This window comes from Gossypium hirsutum, chromosome D13 (assembly GCF_007990345.1).
Source record: "Gossypium hirsutum isolate 1008001.06 chromosome D13, Gossypium_hirsutum_v2.1, whole genome shotgun sequence".
Lineage (NCBI taxonomy): Eukaryota > Viridiplantae > Streptophyta > Magnoliopsida > Malvales > Malvaceae > Gossypium > Gossypium hirsutum.
This window is the reverse complement of record NC_053449.1, coordinates 1,497,867-1,516,131: the sequence shown is the minus strand read 5'-3', so window position 1 is coordinate 1,516,131 and position 18,265 is coordinate 1,497,867. Positions and strand designations below refer to the sequence as shown.

At 32.7% G+C, this 18,265-nt stretch overlaps 3 protein-coding genes and 1 non-coding gene across 5 annotated transcripts; all 4 read left to right on the top strand.

Moving 5' to 3' along the window:
* The first annotated feature begins 629 nt into the window (after positions 1-629).
* On the top strand, positions 630-3,637 carry LOC107919997 (zinc finger CCCH domain-containing protein 29). Of its 2 annotated transcripts, none has more exons than XM_016849468.2 (2): positions 630-1,053; positions 1,332-3,637. In XM_016849468.2, the coding sequence occupies exon 2, from the start codon at positions 1,333-1,335 to the stop codon at positions 3,373-3,375; it is 2,043 nt and encodes a 680-aa protein (XP_016704957.1). In that variant the 5' UTR covers positions 630-1,053; position 1,332; the 3' UTR covers positions 3,376-3,637. The 2 variants fall into 2 exon arrangements, with proteins under 2 accessions (XP_016704957.1, XP_016704958.1); XM_016849469.2 differs by having other exon boundaries at positions 642-1,053; positions 1,339-3,637.
* Positions 3,638-8,036: 4,399 nt separating this feature from the next.
* LOC107918498 (uncharacterized) lies at positions 8,037-9,849 on the top strand. Its single transcript, XM_016848069.2, has 2 exons — positions 8,037-8,912; positions 9,307-9,849. The coding sequence occupies exons 1-2, from the start codon at positions 8,085-8,087 to the stop codon at positions 9,616-9,618; spliced, it is 1,140 nt and encodes a 379-aa protein (XP_016703558.2). The 5' UTR covers positions 8,037-8,084; the 3' UTR covers positions 9,619-9,849.
* Positions 9,850-14,350: 4,501 nt separating this feature from the next.
* Positions 14,351-16,411, top strand: LOC107918894 (protein ESKIMO 1). Its single transcript, XM_016848470.2, has 5 exons — positions 14,351-14,922; positions 15,005-15,176; positions 15,268-15,467; positions 15,557-15,715; positions 15,797-16,411. Exons 1-5 carry the CDS (start codon positions 14,405-14,407, stop codon positions 16,143-16,145), a joined length of 1,398 nt encoding a protein of 465 aa, XP_016703959.1. The 5' UTR covers positions 14,351-14,404; the 3' UTR covers positions 16,146-16,411.
* Positions 16,412-17,556: 1,145 nt separating this feature from the next.
* TRNAA-AGC (transfer RNA alanine (anticodon AGC)) lies at positions 17,557-17,629 on the top strand. Its single transcript has one exon. It is a non-coding gene; the product is annotated as a tRNA-Ala (tRNA).
* The last annotated feature ends 636 nt before the right edge of the window (positions 17,630-18,265 follow it).

Below are 18,265 nucleotides of genomic sequence, written 5' to 3'. Positions count from 1 at the left end.
CAATTTTTGACCTTTTTAAGTTTATTTTTGTCACTCAATCATGAAAAGTTACAGAAGGATCATCTAACTATTTAATTTTCTCTGTTTTGGTTATCAACGGAGTAATGATGTCAACTTTTAAAATTGACATAATAGCAACTTTAATCCTCAATGTTTACACATTGTGTAATTTGGTCCTTTTTGTAGTTTTGTTTTTCTTTGTGACCCTTTCACTTAAAACACTAAATAAATAAATAAATTTATCAACTAAATTTGATTGAAAATATATAAAAAAATAAAAACACCTAAAAATCTAAGATTATAATTTTCATCTTTTCTCATTCTTTTAAAATGAACCCTCAATGTCACAAAAAAATATTGCAAAAAAAGAGAGAGAGACCAAATTACACAATGTATAATGTTGAGGGTTAATTTTTTTAGAATAAAAACTAAATTGATATAATTTATAAATTTGAAGTGTTAAAGTTGCTATGAAGCTAATTCTAAAAACTACCACCATTAACAACTAATGATTGAAAAAGATAAAATTGAATAGTTAAATGACAAAAAAAAATATTAATAGTTAGATCACTATTAGTTGAATTTACCCTTTAATTTTAATAATGTATTTTATACCTATTGTTTTCATGGGAGAGAGAAAAGGAAATGAACGTTGAAACAGTGGAAAGTGGAAGGCTGAGTCAGTGCAGGGGCATATCTTGTCTGTCTGTCACCCACCTAAATGGAAGTGAAACGCGTAAAAGGGTGGCTTACAACTTGGAATCTCTCATTTTTTTGTGTCATCCTCAATTTCATTCCATTTTTTATTTGTAAATAAGCAAAAAAGCAATACAAAGGGGACCCCTTTAGCCCTTTCCCTTTGAAAATTTGAGCTTTTTTTTTGGTCTTGGAGTTTGACCATAACAGAAAGAGAAGGGAAGATAACTCACACTTTCCTCTCTTCTTCCTCAAAAATCAACACTAACCCATTCTTTAAAAGCCTCTCTACTTTGCTCTTCTTTTCTCCCTCAAAGCTTTTCTTCATATCGAATCCATCTCAAAGACTGCTTTTAGGTAAAAAAAAAAGACTTCGACTTTGGCTTTGGTTCTGATTTTATGTATGTTTTGATATAATCCTTTTTATGAATTCATGAGTTTTAGCTTGTTGGGTTTTTTTTTAGTCAAAAGTAGTGAATTTTACAGTAAAGGGAATTGTATGATTGAATTTTTATGGTATTTGGAATTTTGGAGTTGGGGTTGTTTTGCTTTCAGTCTTTTGGTCTAAGCACGAGTGTTTTGTTCTTGATTTTTGCTTATGGAATGAGACACTGAACTCTTGTTGTTGTAATAAGTATGCAGGTTTGTTGGGGAATGTGCTGTGGTTCAAAATCTGAACTTGTTCCTTCAAATTTCACCATGGAAGGTGAGCTACAAGAGCATAAAATTGGTGCTCTATGTAAATGTTCGCTTTTGCTTGAATTGGCTGCTTCTAATGATCTAGTGGCCTTTAAAAATGAAGTAGAAGAGAAAGGTTTGGATCTTGGCGAAGCAAGTTTGTGGTATGGTAGAAGAATTTGGTCTAGAAAGATGGGATTTGAAGAAAGGACGCCTTTGATAATTGCTGCCATGTTCGGTAGCGTGGATGTTTTGAAATACATCATTGGAAGCGGCAAGATCGATGTGAATGACGCTTGTGGTACCGATGGAGTTACTGCTTTGCATTGTGCTGTTGCTGGTGGTTCGGATTCTTCGGTTGAGATTGTCAAGTTGTTGCTTGATGCATCTGCTGATGCTAATCGTGTTGATGCTAATGGGAGCAAGCCCATCGATCTGGTTGTGCCGGCTTTAAAATCCTTGAGTAGTTCCAAAAGAAAGGTGATCGAGTTGTTGCTGAAAGGTGTTAGTGGCTGTGTTCTTAACGAGAAGGCTGAATCAGAAAAGACGGTGTTGCCTCAGTTGTTTAAAGAAGGGTCTGAGAAGAAAGAGTATCCTATTGATGTATCGTTGCCTGATATCAACAATGGTATCTATGGAACTGATGATTTCAGGATGTATACCTTTAAGGTGAAGCCTTGCTCAAGGGCATACTCCCATGATTGGACCGAGTGTCCTTTTGTTCATCCCGGTGAGAATGCGAGGAGGAGGGACCCAAGGAAGTACCCTTATAGCTGTGTGCCGTGCCTGGAGTTTCGGAAGGGTGCATGTCCTAAGGGTGATGCTTGTGATTATGCACATGGTATTTTCGAATCTTGGTTGCATCCTTCTCAGTATCGAACAAGGCTTTGCAAAGATGAAATTGCCTGCGCACGTAAAGTCTGTTTCTTTGCTCATAAACTCGAAGAATTGCGTCCCGTGAATACTTCCACTGGATCAGCTATGCCTTCACCGAGGTCTGCTGTTATCAATGCAGCGGATATGGCTAATTTGAGCCCTCTAGCACTTGGTTCATCTGCCTTGCCATTGCCTACCACTTCAACGCCGCCCATGTCTCCTTTGGCTGTTGCTTCCTCTCCAAAGTCTGGGGGCTTGTGGCACAAGCAAGTTAACCTCACCCCACCTACGTTGCAGCTACCGGGTAGCCGCTTGAAGACGGCTTTTAATGCCAGAGATTTTGATTTGGAAATGCAACTACTTGCGCTCGAGAATCATGCTAGCCAATTGCAGCAGCAACAATTGATGGATGAGATATCGAGTCTCTCCTCTCCATCTTGTTGGACTAAGGAATACAATAGGCTTGAAGATTTAAAGCCTACCAAACTCGATGATGCTTTTGGATCTCTCGATCCATCTCTGCTATCTCCGTTGAAGGGACTGTCAATAGAATCCGTAACACAAACTCAATCACAATCTCGCCAAAACATGAACCAACTCCGTGCAAGCTACCCAACGAACCTTTCATCATCTCCAGTGAGGAAGCCCTCAGCCTTTGGTTTTGACTCATCTGCTGCTGTAGCTGCAGCAGTAATGAATTCCAGGTCTTCGGGATTTGCAAAACGGAGCCAGAGTTTTATAGACCGTGGAGCAATGATCGGTCGTGCTGGACTTACTACATCTGCTAACTCAAAAACTATGATGTCTTCAAATATTTCTGATTGGAGCTCCCCTGATGGGAAACTGGATTGGGGTATTCAAGGAGATGAGCTGAACAAGCTTAGAAAGTCTGTTTCTTTCGGGTTTCGAAACAACAATCCCACCACTACAGAAACAACGAACATGATGCCAACCGATGCTGATGAGCCAGATGTATCTTGGGTTCATTCCATTGTGAAGGATGCTGCACCTACGGAAGCTCGATTGCATCAACAACAGCGATACAGTCTCGGTAAAGGTGTTCGAGAAACACTTCCACCATGGATGGAGCAAATGTACATAGAGCAGGAGCAGATGGTGGCATAAGAAAAAGATCCCTTTGCTCATTGCCTTATTCTAACTTATATTATTTCATATTGTATCAATCAAGAAGTAAAACCTATATGAGCAGGAAGAATTAAGTGACTGCTCACATTAGAGAATTAGGAGAAAGATGGGATAAGCAACATGGAAATTTATTGATTATTTCATATTTTCTTTAAATAGGAGGGATAAATTCTCTATGTTTTTAACGAGGAATGTGTTCTTATGTATATTTAATACAATTGAAGAAGTTTATTTAACTTAATTTATTTCTTATCTTTGGTAAAGCGAAACGATTCAAGAAGGTTCTATTCAACAAAATGATTCATCATACTTATAAATAAAAAAATTGTTAAGCAACTTTGAAAAATAATTAGTTTGTATATATGATAAAACTATTTTACTAAGCATTTATTGTAACGACGGTTCCAACAAAAACAGACAAAGTAAGAGAAATAAAAATAGAAAAGAAGCGATACAACTGATCTTTGTTTACGTAATTTAAACACAACGATATTACACTATAAGAGTACACTTATTTCCCTACCCACTAAAACTCACAACTCCTTCCCAAGCATGTGCAGCCCCGGTAAAGAATTAATTATCCCACACCACACAATACCCACTCAACAGTGATCCGACTAAGTGTTACAAACTCCATAGTCAACTAAGCAAACACTCAAAAGTAGAAAGAAATAAAAAAAGTTGATCGAAGACAAGATGCACCCACTTTCGGTAGAAAATCAACTCTCAAAACTTGATTTCCTAAGGGAGAATGTCCCCTATTTTCAGGCTCAGAGAGCAGCAAAATATTCTCCTCTAAAGCAACTGATAAGTCGGAGATAATTATCTTTAAAAAAATAGCACTGTAACCATACAGAGATAATAAGATTTCCATGCTTATCGAACCATTTCAAGGAATTCGATTGGGAGACTAAAATCTTTAATCGACCTATGCTACTATTTTGTCAATATGTCATACTTAAATAGGCCAAATTTGTTATAAAGGTACATGGAATGAGTAGCAACAACTTCCCTAAAAATCTCCCCATTGGCACTTTGACAAAACAAAATGACTAAAGCTCCCCCTGCACATATGGCGAAAAACAAAAATGAACACAAAGATATATTTACACAGTTCAGTTTCTCTACATTTGCAGGGCTTTGTTCATAGTGATAATTCATTATCTTTACACCTTGTACAATAGGTGATTACAAGAACTAACACTTACCAGATTAGCAATCTCAATTTTGCACCTAAGATTTAGATTATTCTCCTCGAAGTTTTCCCCTAAAACTAAGTGACTCACTTGATTACTTACAAAATCTACTAAATAATAGGATAAGTGCTAAAATTCTCCTCACCCTTTTACTTACACAAACTTTTGAATATATAAGAGCTTAAGACTTGTTAAGATAAAGATCAATTGCAATCAATTTTTCCATCAACATAGCAAGATAATTAGCATGGATAATATCTTCAATATGACCAGCATAAGCCTTCAAATATTTAGGATATGTTAACAAGTTACCTGATCCAATCCAATCTCCTCAAAATAGGGAAGTCGATTTTCTTAATCGAATCCAAATAGAAAATATTATTATTTTCTAAATAAAAAATTTATCAAATGTTTTAACCACATTTTTTAAATAGAAAATATTATTATTTTTTAAAACAAATGTTTAGACATTTTCTCCCTATACAATACATTATACATCACTAATAAAATTATTAAATATTATATTTAATAAAAAATGTTAATATAAAGATAAAAACATAAAGATAATGTTAACCATATTGCTATTAATCTAATACATGTTAAAATTCTATCTAAAAAAGGTTAAAACATGTTCTAAGTTTTTGTACATTTTTTGTATTCGTGAGAGAATGTCTCTTATTTTGATCAAAGTTTATTTTGGTTTTTTTCTTCTCCCAATTAAACTCTATTTTTAGTTCTCCATTTAAACTCTGATTAACCTAGAGTTGTTGTAATTATATATGCTACGAATTTTAGCTTATAAATAGACCTTAGTTACTCTAAATTTTACACATCAAAAATTATTTAGATTGAGATAGTTTTGTTATTTGTTTTAAGGGGTTTTTCTTTTAATTCTCTCCATCTCTTGTACTCTCCTTTATTATAGTGAAATCTCTTTTTCCCATGTTTTTTATCCTCTTTTGAGGAATTTTTTCACGTAAAATTTGCATGATCTTATTTTATTCACTTTGTTCGTGGCTTAACCGAGTTTATCCCCAACAATATTTGGAATTCAATCTCTTTATTTTATTTATTTTTAAGAATTCAGTCCCCCTACTTTTTAAAATCTAAAAATACAACTCTAATTGTTAATACCATTAGAAATTTTCTGTTCAATTTTTTGCGACATGAATACCAGGTAAATAATTTATTTTTATTTCAAAATATCACACCAACAATATTTAATAAAAGAAATTCATGAACTTAAATCTTTATATTCGAAAATTAGAGAACCCGAATTCCTAAAAATAAAAATAAAAAATCAAAATTTGAATGCAAAAAGAATACATAAACTTAGAGTATATTTAATAATTTAAATTAAAAAAAATCTTGTTTGAGACACTTTATTAACAAAATACATTCTACCTAATACACCAACCAATACCATTGATGGCCACAATTTCCCTAAGAACAAGGCAGCAGGCTGCCACTCCCTGCAAAAAGCTAGGCATAATTTATTGGATTCCCAATATCAGTATGCTGCTTGCCTATTGTCTTCTCTGCCCCCCCCCCCCCCCATTTTATCCTCTTAACCATATATTATTAATGCACTAAAATCCTGAAAAAGGATGAATAAAAAATATTTAAAATTTGAATTTGTGGGTTAATTATTTTTAGATGTCTGGTTATACTGACATTATATACAACTGATTGCAGGCTCAACCATGTGCAACATCTATGACATCAAAACATTTTTAACCTTTTGTTATTCTTTTAATTTCTTTATTTTTAATATTTATGTTTTTGAATTTCGGAAATGTTATATCAATTTATTAGTTTTACGTAATACAAAAAAAGTATGTCATTTTAGTTAATCGATTTAATTAACTATTACGGTTTGAGTCAATCCTAGAATTTAAAATGCACGGTACGAAACGAATAACATATATTTGACTAAACTGATTTAACTATTACAGATAAACTTGATATTAAAATCAAAGCTATATATATTTAAAGTAATTTTTCATTTCCTCAATTCATGCGTGTATGACCTAAAGCTTTTGCACCAATCTTTGACAACAACAAAATGTATACACATTTAATATATACTTTTTTTACAAAGCAAGTTAAGGTCATTGTTTCTTCTTAATGTAGACTTAAATTTTCTTTTATTTAAGCATATGGACAATGTTAAGAAAACCAGAGTTAAATTGGTTCGATTGATTCGTCCGATTCGATTAAATAAAATATTAAGAATTTAAAAAAATAAAAAATATAGATAAAATTAGTTTAACTGATTTTTAAATCCAATTCAATCGATCCATACCAGTTTATGAATCATCTGGTTCAACTTTCTTTTCGAATAAATTTTTTAATCTAACTAATCAAATTTGATTAAGCAAATATTGCGGAAAATATTTTGCACAAATTATCCTAAATTTTCAATCTTCAAAGATCTATATACCTAAATAAAAGTTGTCTCCTAAAAAATATCCTGCTAGAATGATGGCACGTGTGAAAAGGAAAGCAATTATACGATGTGGAGGAATAAGCCACGGGTATATATTTTCTTTAAAATAATTTTTAATAAAAATTTTGACTTAATTAATTCAATATGTCGAAAAATATTTAATTGGTTAAATGGATTGTTTTTTTAATTTAAGAAAATAACCGTTTTTTTAAAGAGAGAGTATGAAAGCGCATTCAACTGGGCATGCTTTCTACACAGTTGGTAGGAAAGCGCGCCCACTTAGACGAACTTTTTTTTTATAATTAACTCTTTTGATATTTTATTTTTTTAATTATTATATTTAAAGAAAGATAATGTAAATTTTATAAAAATAAATAAATTCGTTATCTCATTTAAGATGATGTATTATCATTGGTAAAAGTAGCATGAAAATTTTTATATTGGTAGGCAGATTGTATTTTGTCTATTTTACTCAAAAGTGGATAAACTAGTATTTCTGCATTAAATAAAAGAGCAAATTGGACTCTGTTAAAAATTTCGCCCATTTTTACTATTAAAACTAGTATTTATAAATCAACATGAGGTATATGTGGCATGCTACGTGTAACTGTTTGGTTACTCCGTCAATCACACTAGTTTTTAACAATAGAAATGGATGAAATTTTTAATGGAAACGGCCAAGTTGCTTTTTGATCTAACGTATAAAGATTAATTTGTCCATTTTTTGAGTGAAGGGGACAAAATGCAATCTGACTCCTAATACAGAAGCTTTCATGGTGCTTTTACGTAATTTTATTCACTAACCGTAAATAGAATTATACCGTGTTAATGTATCAAATATAATTTTTTTTAAAGAATCAAATATAAATCTTTGAAATAATTAAATTAAAAATCAAAGATTTGATTTTAATTAGTCCACATGTAAGAAAAAATAATACATACACACGTGTGACACACCCACTTCACTATATATATTCAACAACATTTATATTTCTGATATATACATATTATAGTATACAGCTAAGGGTCCATTTTATCTTTCCATGCCCATGGCATTTTCAACTCACAAGCAACATCAACACCTGCCAAACTTGTACGGCGCCACCGCGGCCCCACCGCCAACCCCTTCCGCCCAACCCAACCATCACACCGTCACGTCATCCGTCGCCGCAGATGAACTTTCCAATCTCCTCCACCGCCTCCCTCCTACTCTTTCCCTCCCTAAACGCCGCTCCTCCACATCCGCCACCTCTCCTCCTCCTCCTACCCTCTCTTTCTCTGACCCTAACTTTAATCATCTCCTTCTCTCCTCCGGTTCAGAACTCGGCTTCCTCCAACTCACAAACCATGACATACCATCCCAACTCGCTAACTCAGCCGAGACTGAGTCTCTGTCTCTCTTTGAACTCACCAGAGACCAAAAAGAATCGTGTTTCCCTAAAAACTGGCCTTTAGGCTTTGATGCTGATGATGATGACGAGGAAGAAGAAGATGGGGATGGAAAGGGTGAGTCCTTTTGCTTTGATACTGAGTGTTCAACTGAGACAACAACCGATTTATCATTGACTTCTCTAAGAGAGTTCACACGGGCTTTAGAGAAACTGGGTTTGAAGATCATTGATAAGTTGGCAGATGCAATGGGGTTTGATAACTCGATAGGAGAGGACCCGACCCGGTTCCGTTCATTGATGTGGATATCAGAGGGTTTACATGGGGACCATGATAAACCATCGGGCGGGTTTTACCCGTATGTGATCGGGTTGCAATACCAAATCAGGTGTCAAAAATATTCCTTGTTGAAGGATTCGGGTTCGGTTTCGGTTTCGCCCCAAGTGGACTCAATCATGGTCACTCTTGGTGACATTGCTCAAGTAACTTTTATTTCACCCTCAACTCATTTATTAGTATTAATTTTTAATTAATATTTGCCAAACTTTTATATATCTTCCTTTTTGGCAATTTACAACTATCATTATCTAACTCATAAATTTAATTTCTTTTCCAATCTCAATTTCTATGGTTGAAATCCGTACCAATCGAGTGTTTAATGAAAAAAATCAAAAAAAAATCATTATGTACTTAATTTAGCCATTATTTTAAATAAAAATTTATAGCTTATTTAGGTATGAATTAAATGTTAGGATTAATCTGGACTAGACCGATTGGATCGAGGATCGAGAATCGATGGGATGATTAAATTAATGATAGTTTTAGTTATGTATTTTGTAAGCTGGTGAATCTAAAATTCAGTATATGTATTGGCAGGTTTGGAGCAACGGGAAACTAAGCAAAGTGAGAGGAAGACCAATGGCATGTTTAGGCGACGGAAACAAGTCTCGTCTCGTATCAATGTCACTATTAGTGACGCTTCCATGTAATAGTAGAGTTACACCTTTGCTTCCGGAGGTCGTCGGTGAAGAGGGAACTGGCGACGAAGATGATGAAAGTCAAGTTTGTGGAAGTAAGGAAGAGCAAGAAAAGAGATTGTTTAATTCATTTTCCTTTGAAGACTATGCATGGAGAGTTTATAATGAATGTTATCTCTTTAATGATCCACTCGATAGATATCGAATTTAATGGGTTTTTTTTTTTTGTAATTTTTCTCGATTTTAGTACTGTTGCTGTTATAACAATTTGAAGATCGTGGATTCGAGTGTGTTTAAAAAATAATATTTTTCGATTTGATTAGTTGGGATTTAAAGAGATATATGGGTAATTTAAGAAATATATTAATTTTTTTCTTTTATCTTTATAAATAATGGAATTTTTGTCAATGAAATAGTAGTGTAATTTTGTTTTGTATTTCAATTATTATATAGTATAAGTTTTTATTATTAAGGGTGTTTAAACGGTTAATCGAATCGAAATATTACGATCAATTTGGTCGGTTAAGAAATGAGTAATTAAATAATAATATTTAAAAAAATTACAGTTTCATGCTTAGGAAACACTATTGGGTGGTGATACGACATTTTTTGGGACTAGGGTTTGTTGTCCCTATTATGTAGATGGGCTTATTGGGCCTTTGTCATGTATTAGGTATAATTATATGTGTTCTTTTGATTTAATCAACCAAATAACCAATTTTTTAATTTCCCAAAATATCAATTAATTAAATTAATTCACCAAATTAAATTATTTTTACAATCCAATTCTAATTCCATTAAAATCATGATGACGTTAGCGTACTAGAATTTATGAGGAAATATATTTAATTTCCGGGTTCAATAAAACTATGATTTTCCATTTCGAATTTTAATTATTTAATTTCAATCAATTAAATAATAGTTTGAAGAAATTGATTTAATCTCTAATTCATTGTTTCTACTTATTGAGAAAATGCATTCAATGATGATAATGATACATGCGACTTATTTCTCTTAACCGTCATTTTCATTCATTTCATAATATTAGTTCTACATGCAATCTATTTTAGGTTTTGTCAAGCTAGCAGAGAGACCGATTGGATATATAATTTGTAATTAAGTTTCGACTCTTCGTCTATTACTTACAACATTGTTTAATCATGGACTCATTCCATTAAAGTACCGTGATTGAACTTTCACTCATTATATATCATTACGAAAACAATTATATAGAAGCTTGCCGAATGACCTTTTCCTAAATGTGTTACCCTCATGGGATATCCTTAATCTCTTCTTTGAGTTAAATCCATTCACCAATATGATCTTATTTTATCTCATGGTAAGCATTATATCTTCCTTCATGAAAAAGTTAATTACTAACAAATAGCAATTAAATCATTCATTTTAGGAAAATGACCCGTGGCCTTGTGGGTTTTCCATCTATCATATAATGCTAAAGACAGAATATCATTTACCCTTAATCGAGCAATGAATTCCACTATTGTAAATAAATTTATGTCATGTAGAAGTTGTATACTGATCTGCCATCAATGAATTTATGTTATTTTAGCATTATGATATGATCACATCCTGTAACTTAGTATAAGTTAAACATTAAGTAATCATTGAGTTAATATTTGCTTACATTTTGTTTTGCGTGCAAAAACACGTTTAGGAAAAATACAAATGATATCAATGTCAATAATGACATTTTATTAAATTAATCTATTAAAAAAATTAAAAGATTATATTTAGGGCACTAGATTCAAACAGGTTCAACTAAGGGGCCAAAGTAAGTTAGGAAGGAGTGTGTTATCCAAAGTGTAAAGGAGTTTTAGAGTGAGGGATCTCACTCTCTAGAATAATGTTTGTATTCTAAGGAATTTATGGTTTTTTTGGATCAAAGCAGGTTCACTACGGGTGGCTTGGACTGAGCGTTATAGGTTGAAAGGATGAAGTATCTTACAAGCACAACCACTTTATGGATAAAAATGTTGAGGCTTAAGCCTTTAATTCTTTTATTTTTAGGGGGAAGAATGATTTTCGGCCAGGCAAGGCCTAAGGTAAGCTTAGATAGAGGAGAGAAAAAGATCCTTAGCATAAGCTGATCTAGGGAAACCTTACCATACCAAGACATACTTTCATTGTTTGGTTGATTATACCAGACAAGCTTTCAGTGAAAACCAAATTGATCCTGGTTGTGTTCCATGCATGGACATCAGTAGGAAACTTGGGACCATCTCTTTGGTAGTTGTCCTTTGTCGAGGCAATTGTGGGAGCTTATTGTACAAGCATGTAGGCTACAACTAGTCCATATCTCTCTGCAAGAAAATTTTGAATGTAAACCCTTCTCATCATCTATCCTCGGAATTGCATGCAATGCCTTCATTTACATGATTTGACACTTATAGATTTTAAAGATCAAACTCGTATTTTAAAAGATCTTTTTTCCAAATATTAGACAAGTTTTTAAGTTTAGACAGATATTTTATCTCTTAAATAGGTGTACTCATCATTTAATTTATCGATAATATATACAATGACATATTAACCCATATAAAATTCATCCAAATTATTTAATGTTTACAACGACGTTGAGTAAGAAAATATATTGTTGAATCAATTATAGAAAGTACATATACCCAAATTGATGTAGATGGACCCTAGTGATAAGGTATTATATTCTATAGCTTCCTTGGCTTGGAATAAAAGTGATGGCCCACCCTTCAAAACTACCACCCCCATGAAGTGAAGTACTCAAACCCAAATATAAATTATAAAATAGATATTAATATTATTGATAGTATAAAAAAATGTGAGTTCGAATGCATTGGACTACATTATCTTCGTATTTAAAAATTGAGAAGGGGTTATGAAAAATTCTAGATATTATATTGAAAGATAAAAAAATTAAAAATCGTGATACTACACTCAAATATGTTGAAGGTTAAATGTGATATTTGAGATTAATATGGTTAATAAAATAAGAAGATGTGGTTGTCACCCAATGTGATATTTACCTATAAAACATCTTTCCACGTGTTGTGGACAAATAAATATCACACAACTTTTATATCATTTATTTATTTAAGATTTTGTTGGGAAAAAGAATATATGTATATATATATATATTAAATATACAATAATTTTTGGTTTGGGGAGGTTTAGTAACAATGCACCAACTAAAAACATTGACATTTGGAAGGATGATTAGGTGAAATATTTTACCATAATTACACTTTAAAGAAAGGAAATTATAGTTATACCCTTTGAAATGAGAAAGTTACTGGATTTGCTCTTTTAATTATTTCTTTTAAAGGGTGAATAGGAGAACTCAAAATCAAGTTTCCAATCATAAGAGTAAGGGTTAATATACTATCTGGTACTTGAGTTTGGTTTTAATATTCAATTTTATGTTTGAGTTTGGCGTTAATGTTCAATTTGATACCTAAATCTAACAATCCAATGAATATTTGACACATGTACTCTAGTTTTAAAAAAACACATGTACTTATTTGAGATAAAAAAAATCTCAAGTACCAAATTGCGCACATTGAAGTCAAATTCGGGTATCAAGTTGAGATAAAAAGAAACTCAAGTATCAAGTTCAATATTGAAGCTAAACTTAGGTACTAAATAGTATATTAACCCTGAGAGTATCAAAGAGTTAAAGATAATAAAAGAATATAAAAAGAGAGGTAATATACTATTTGGTATCTAATTTTGGTTTCAATGTTTAATTTGGTACCTGATTTTTCCCCCCAAATTAGTACATGAGTTGGCTTCAATGTTTAATTTGGGACCTAAGTTTTTTTCGTCCAATCTGATACCTGAGTTTGACTTCAATATTTAATTTGGTACCTGAATTTTTTCAATTTGATATTTGAGTTTCTTTTTGTTCCAATTAAGTATCTATGTTTTTTTATTAGAGCACACTTGTCAAACATTCATCGAGTAACATGGTCTGGATATCAAATTAAACATTGAAGCCAAACTAAAGTACCAAATTGGGACAAAAAGAAACTCAAGTATCAAATTGAACATTAAAACCAAACTTACGTACCAAATAATAGATTATCCCTTAAAAATAGTACTATATCATTTTTTTTATTTGATATAAGCTTTCTTCATGAAACTGATTGAATGATTATTATTATTATTATTATTTTTTGCTTGACCTTCTGCAACATTTGCAAACTAATCCAACCCCACTTGGGAAACAGATTCTGAAATGCATCAGGGCCCTTCATTTAATCTAACCCCACATAAGAATCACACTCAAAATTAACCATCTGATTAGAATACATCATTTTCCTTACATCCTCTATAGGTTGGTTGTTGACCATTTTGAGTTCCAAATCCCAAGGGGGTGAGAACCTGAAGTTTTGGGAGGATAGACAACAGGATTCCATGTCTGATGAAGCTTCCATATCAGTATGTAATGGAGAAAATTGGGTCTACCTGAAAATAGGTTTCAACACCACAACTACCAATATTCAAAGTCTGTACCTTATAGTTTGGATTAAGACCAACCAAGACAAGCTTTGAAATCACTCTTTGAGTTTTCTTTCTGAGGGGGAGATTGTTTTGATTGAAAAAGAAAGAATATATATGAAAACTTGAGAAAGACAACTCTCCCTCCACCAGAATATTTGCTAACCAGTTTTCATTTTGAAGAAAAACACCTTGTCACCACCAACCAACCCTTATTTAAACAAAATACGCAGTGAAGCTACCTGTCAGGTCCTTTTATTATAGGGAATGATTCAAATTAGTCATTAGTCAGTAGATCAATTTAGGCACTGCACCAGTAAATGGACTAATTTGAAGCAATACTTATAATAGAAGGACTTTCCATGGAATTTGACCCAAAATGAACCTAATTATATGGTCTCCTAACATGTGTATTTCTTCATATTTTTTCCCCTCTCTATATATTCTTCTCATGCAACCAGGTCGTGTCGTAAAGTAAGACTCTTTGGAGTGAAAATAGAGCGATGAAGCAACGCAAAACCAACAACAATCTTCCCATATTTGTTGTGGTTTTCACAGTTTTCTTGTTTGGGGTTTTCATGTACGATGAGGACGTCAAGTCCATAGCCGAGTTCCCATTTTCAACCCCTAAAGCTACCCAAATCCAAGACCAACAATCCAAACAAGCCAACAACCCAGAAAATGTGGTACTGCCATTGAACTCGAAAGAAACAACAAAGGAACCTGATGATGATGATCATCATCATGACTTGGAGGAATCCATTAATGTTGTGAAAGATGATGAGCAGCAACAAAAGATTGAAATACCAGTGGTTGAAGAAGGCGATGATGACGTTGAATTACCTCCAGAAGATTGTGATCTCTTCACTGGACAATGGGTTTTCGACAATGAAACATATCCTTTATATAAAGAAGATGAATGTGAGTTTCTTACAGCACAAGTTACTTGCATGAGGAATGGAAGAAAAGATTCTATGTATCAGAATTGGAGATGGCAACCTAGAGATTGTAATTTACCCAAGTAAGACCATTTCTTTATACACTTTTTTTGAAGATACTGATAGATTCTGACAGTTTTTGTTTTGTGATTTGTCTGTTACTAGGTTTAAACCAAGATTTTTCCTTGAGAAGTTGAGGAACAAAAGGCTTATGTTTGTTGGAGATTCATTAAACAGGAACCAATGGGAATCCATGATTTGTCTGGTTCAATCTGCTGTCCCTGCTGGAAATAAGAGCTTGAACAAATCTGGGTCTTTATCTGTGTTCAGAATTGAGGTAAAAGAAATTACCATATGAACAAAGCTTGCAAAACACTTGGTTCCATAGTTCATGATTTTCAGACAATTTTTATTTTTTGTCTTTGAAGGACTATAATGCAACAGTGGAGTTTTATTGGGCTCCTTTTTTGGTTCAATCAAATTCAGATGACCCAAAACGACACAGCATCTTGGATCGTATAATTATGCCTGAATCAATCAAGGAACATGGCAAGAATTGGAAAGATGTGGACTACTTGATCTTCAATACATACATTTGGTGGATGAACACTTTCACTATGAAAGTCTTGTAAGTGGTTGAAAAAACATTAACATCAATGTTTGATTCTTTCTGTTCTTTTTCTTTTTTAATGGATCTGATGTGGGTGTGCGTACCAGACGAGGGTCGTTCGACCGAGGCGACACGGAATACGATGAGATCGAACGTCCAGTAGCGTATAAGAGAGTATTGGAAACTTGGTCTAAATGGGTTGAAAAAAATGTGAATTCGAATCGAACCACCGTCTTCTTCAACAGCATGTCTCCTCTTCATATCAAGTAGTAGATCACTGGTTTTCCTTCTACCCTTCGTTTAACTTTGAACCCGAAGTTTAATTCAATTGGTTCATATATTTGTAGGAGCTTGGATTGGAATAATCCAAATGGGATCAAATGTGCCTTAGAGACTACCTCAATTCTCAACCAGTCAATGTACCTAGATGTGGGCACAGACCGTCGACTATTAGTCATTGCCAACAACATTACTCAAAATATGAATGTTAAGGTTCATTTTGTTAACATTACAAGCCTGTCGGAATACAGAAAAGATGCACATACTTCTGTCTATACAATCCGTCAAGGTAAAATGTTGACACCAGAACAACAAGCTGACCCGGAAAATTTTGCAGATTGTATCCATTGGTGTCTTCCCGGACTACCCGACATATGGAATGAATTCCTTTACACACGCATCATTACTAACTCGTGACTTATAGAAATAATTCATGTTATGCATTTAGTGTTTTTTTTTTCTTTGACTCCATTATTACTTCAGTCATATGGATCATCAAAAAGTTTTGATTTTGTGCCATTGTTGATTTAATGGGGATTGGAGTAGGGAGTCTAAGAATGTCAAATTTTATCACTCATTGAGCAAACTTAGCCCAAGCACACAAAATTGTATAATTAAAGCATATGTTGGAAACTTTGAAAGAGGAAATAAAGGTTAATACACAAGCACTTTTTCTTCTTTAATAATGTCATGTTTGGTTACTTTATGTGTAACTTCTTTCTCTTTTCTTTCCTCCATTTACTTAATTAACCTAATGCACAAAAATGTATTGTAATCTTGTTTTTGAAACATTTAGGGCATTTAAATGTAAGAAGTTTGAAAGAAAATGGAACTGTATCAAATATAAGAACTAATTTAGTTGAGTTAAATATAACTCGATTGAAGGTTGAAGTTAATTGTTTAACCAATACTTCACTCGTAGAGATAAGGGGAGAGATGAACGAGGAAACACAAGCTAATTATACAATTCATTCAATTATGTTCATATAATTAATGATATTGTATGATTAATAGTGTAATTCATTTTATTACATTATACATAGTTCAATTCAACTGGATCAATGATTATATAATTAATGTTATAAAACATTCACTTATGTTCATAACTAGGTAAATGCAAATGTGTGTAATGACATTACACTTGTATAATTATAATTCATGTGATCAAGTTCATAAAATTAATTGTAGAAGTGGCAACTAAGCGATTTGGGTGGGTTCATTAAGTTAGGTTATTTCAGGTTTGGATCTTTTTAGGTTCAGGTTTTTTTTAGTTCAATCTCAGAGTTGGTACACCGATTCGAAATAAGACAATACTTTAGTTGACCGCGAATTGGTAGGGACTGATTGAATTGAATTTTTAATAATTCATAATAATTGTTAAATCGAAAATTTGTTACTTAGTCAATTCAACCATTGGTTCAGTTCCCAAAAGATTGAAATATTATGAGAAAATATAAGTTTAAGATATGGATCATTAATTTAAGTAAGTAGCAAGTATCAAATAAAAATGAGTTAACATATTTAGGATGAGTTTGGATGGACGGTGCGCTTACTTATAGTTAGTATAAAAACAGTGGTGATGATAAGATTTGATACTATAATAACATTGTAGCGTAAGACAAAAAATAAGTTAACATGGTGAAAGTGAAGCAGAAATTCTCCACATTTTTCTTTTTCTAAGGAAAAGACAATTTATTGTAGAGAAGAAATATTATTCTACTCATTTATTTGGCATTGAACTTCTTTCTTGTGGAATCTGATGTCAAGGAAAAGAATTGTTAATTAGTAAAATACAATTTCAAGATTAACCTTTAGGAAAAAAACGAAGGGGGATGTAGCTCAGATGGTAGAGCGCTCGCTTAGCATGCGAGAGGTACGGGGATCGATACCCCGCATCTCCACTTTTTCTGCTTTTTCCCTTCTCAAAATCAAAGCTGCTCGTTGGTTGGGCAATTACAGTAATGCGACGTGCTGATGGTTTTAATTTTTACGGTCTTTGTATTTGTGAGCTCCCTTTCTACTAGTAAAAATGAAACGCTTAATTCAAAAAATAATCCGTAAATTATACCGTATTTTTAAAATGGTACTTAAAATTTCTTTTTTCAAATGTGGCACTCAAATTTAACTTTCGTTACCTATTCTACCTCAAAAGTTAACATCGTTAAGAAAAAGAATTTTTTTGAATAATTTCATTATAGGTTTTTGATCATATTTGTTTTTTTTTGACACAATACTTAGAACTATTTATAGCCCCTCCTCAACCCTTAAATAGAAAGATAATGCATTTCAACGTACTTAAACCCATGTCTTCCTGTACTGATAACAATGTTCATACCAATCAAGTTAAAATTCAATCAGCATACATGAAAATTTTTTAACTTCACTTGTAGAATTTAAAAAAAAAACTCCACCACTAGTGTATCAAATAATGCTCACAAAAATCTTGATATTTTTTAAAAATAATAAAGATTAATTCTATTAAAACCGGAACTTATTTAATTATTTTTAGTAAAAGAAAATTAAATTAATTCTTTCAA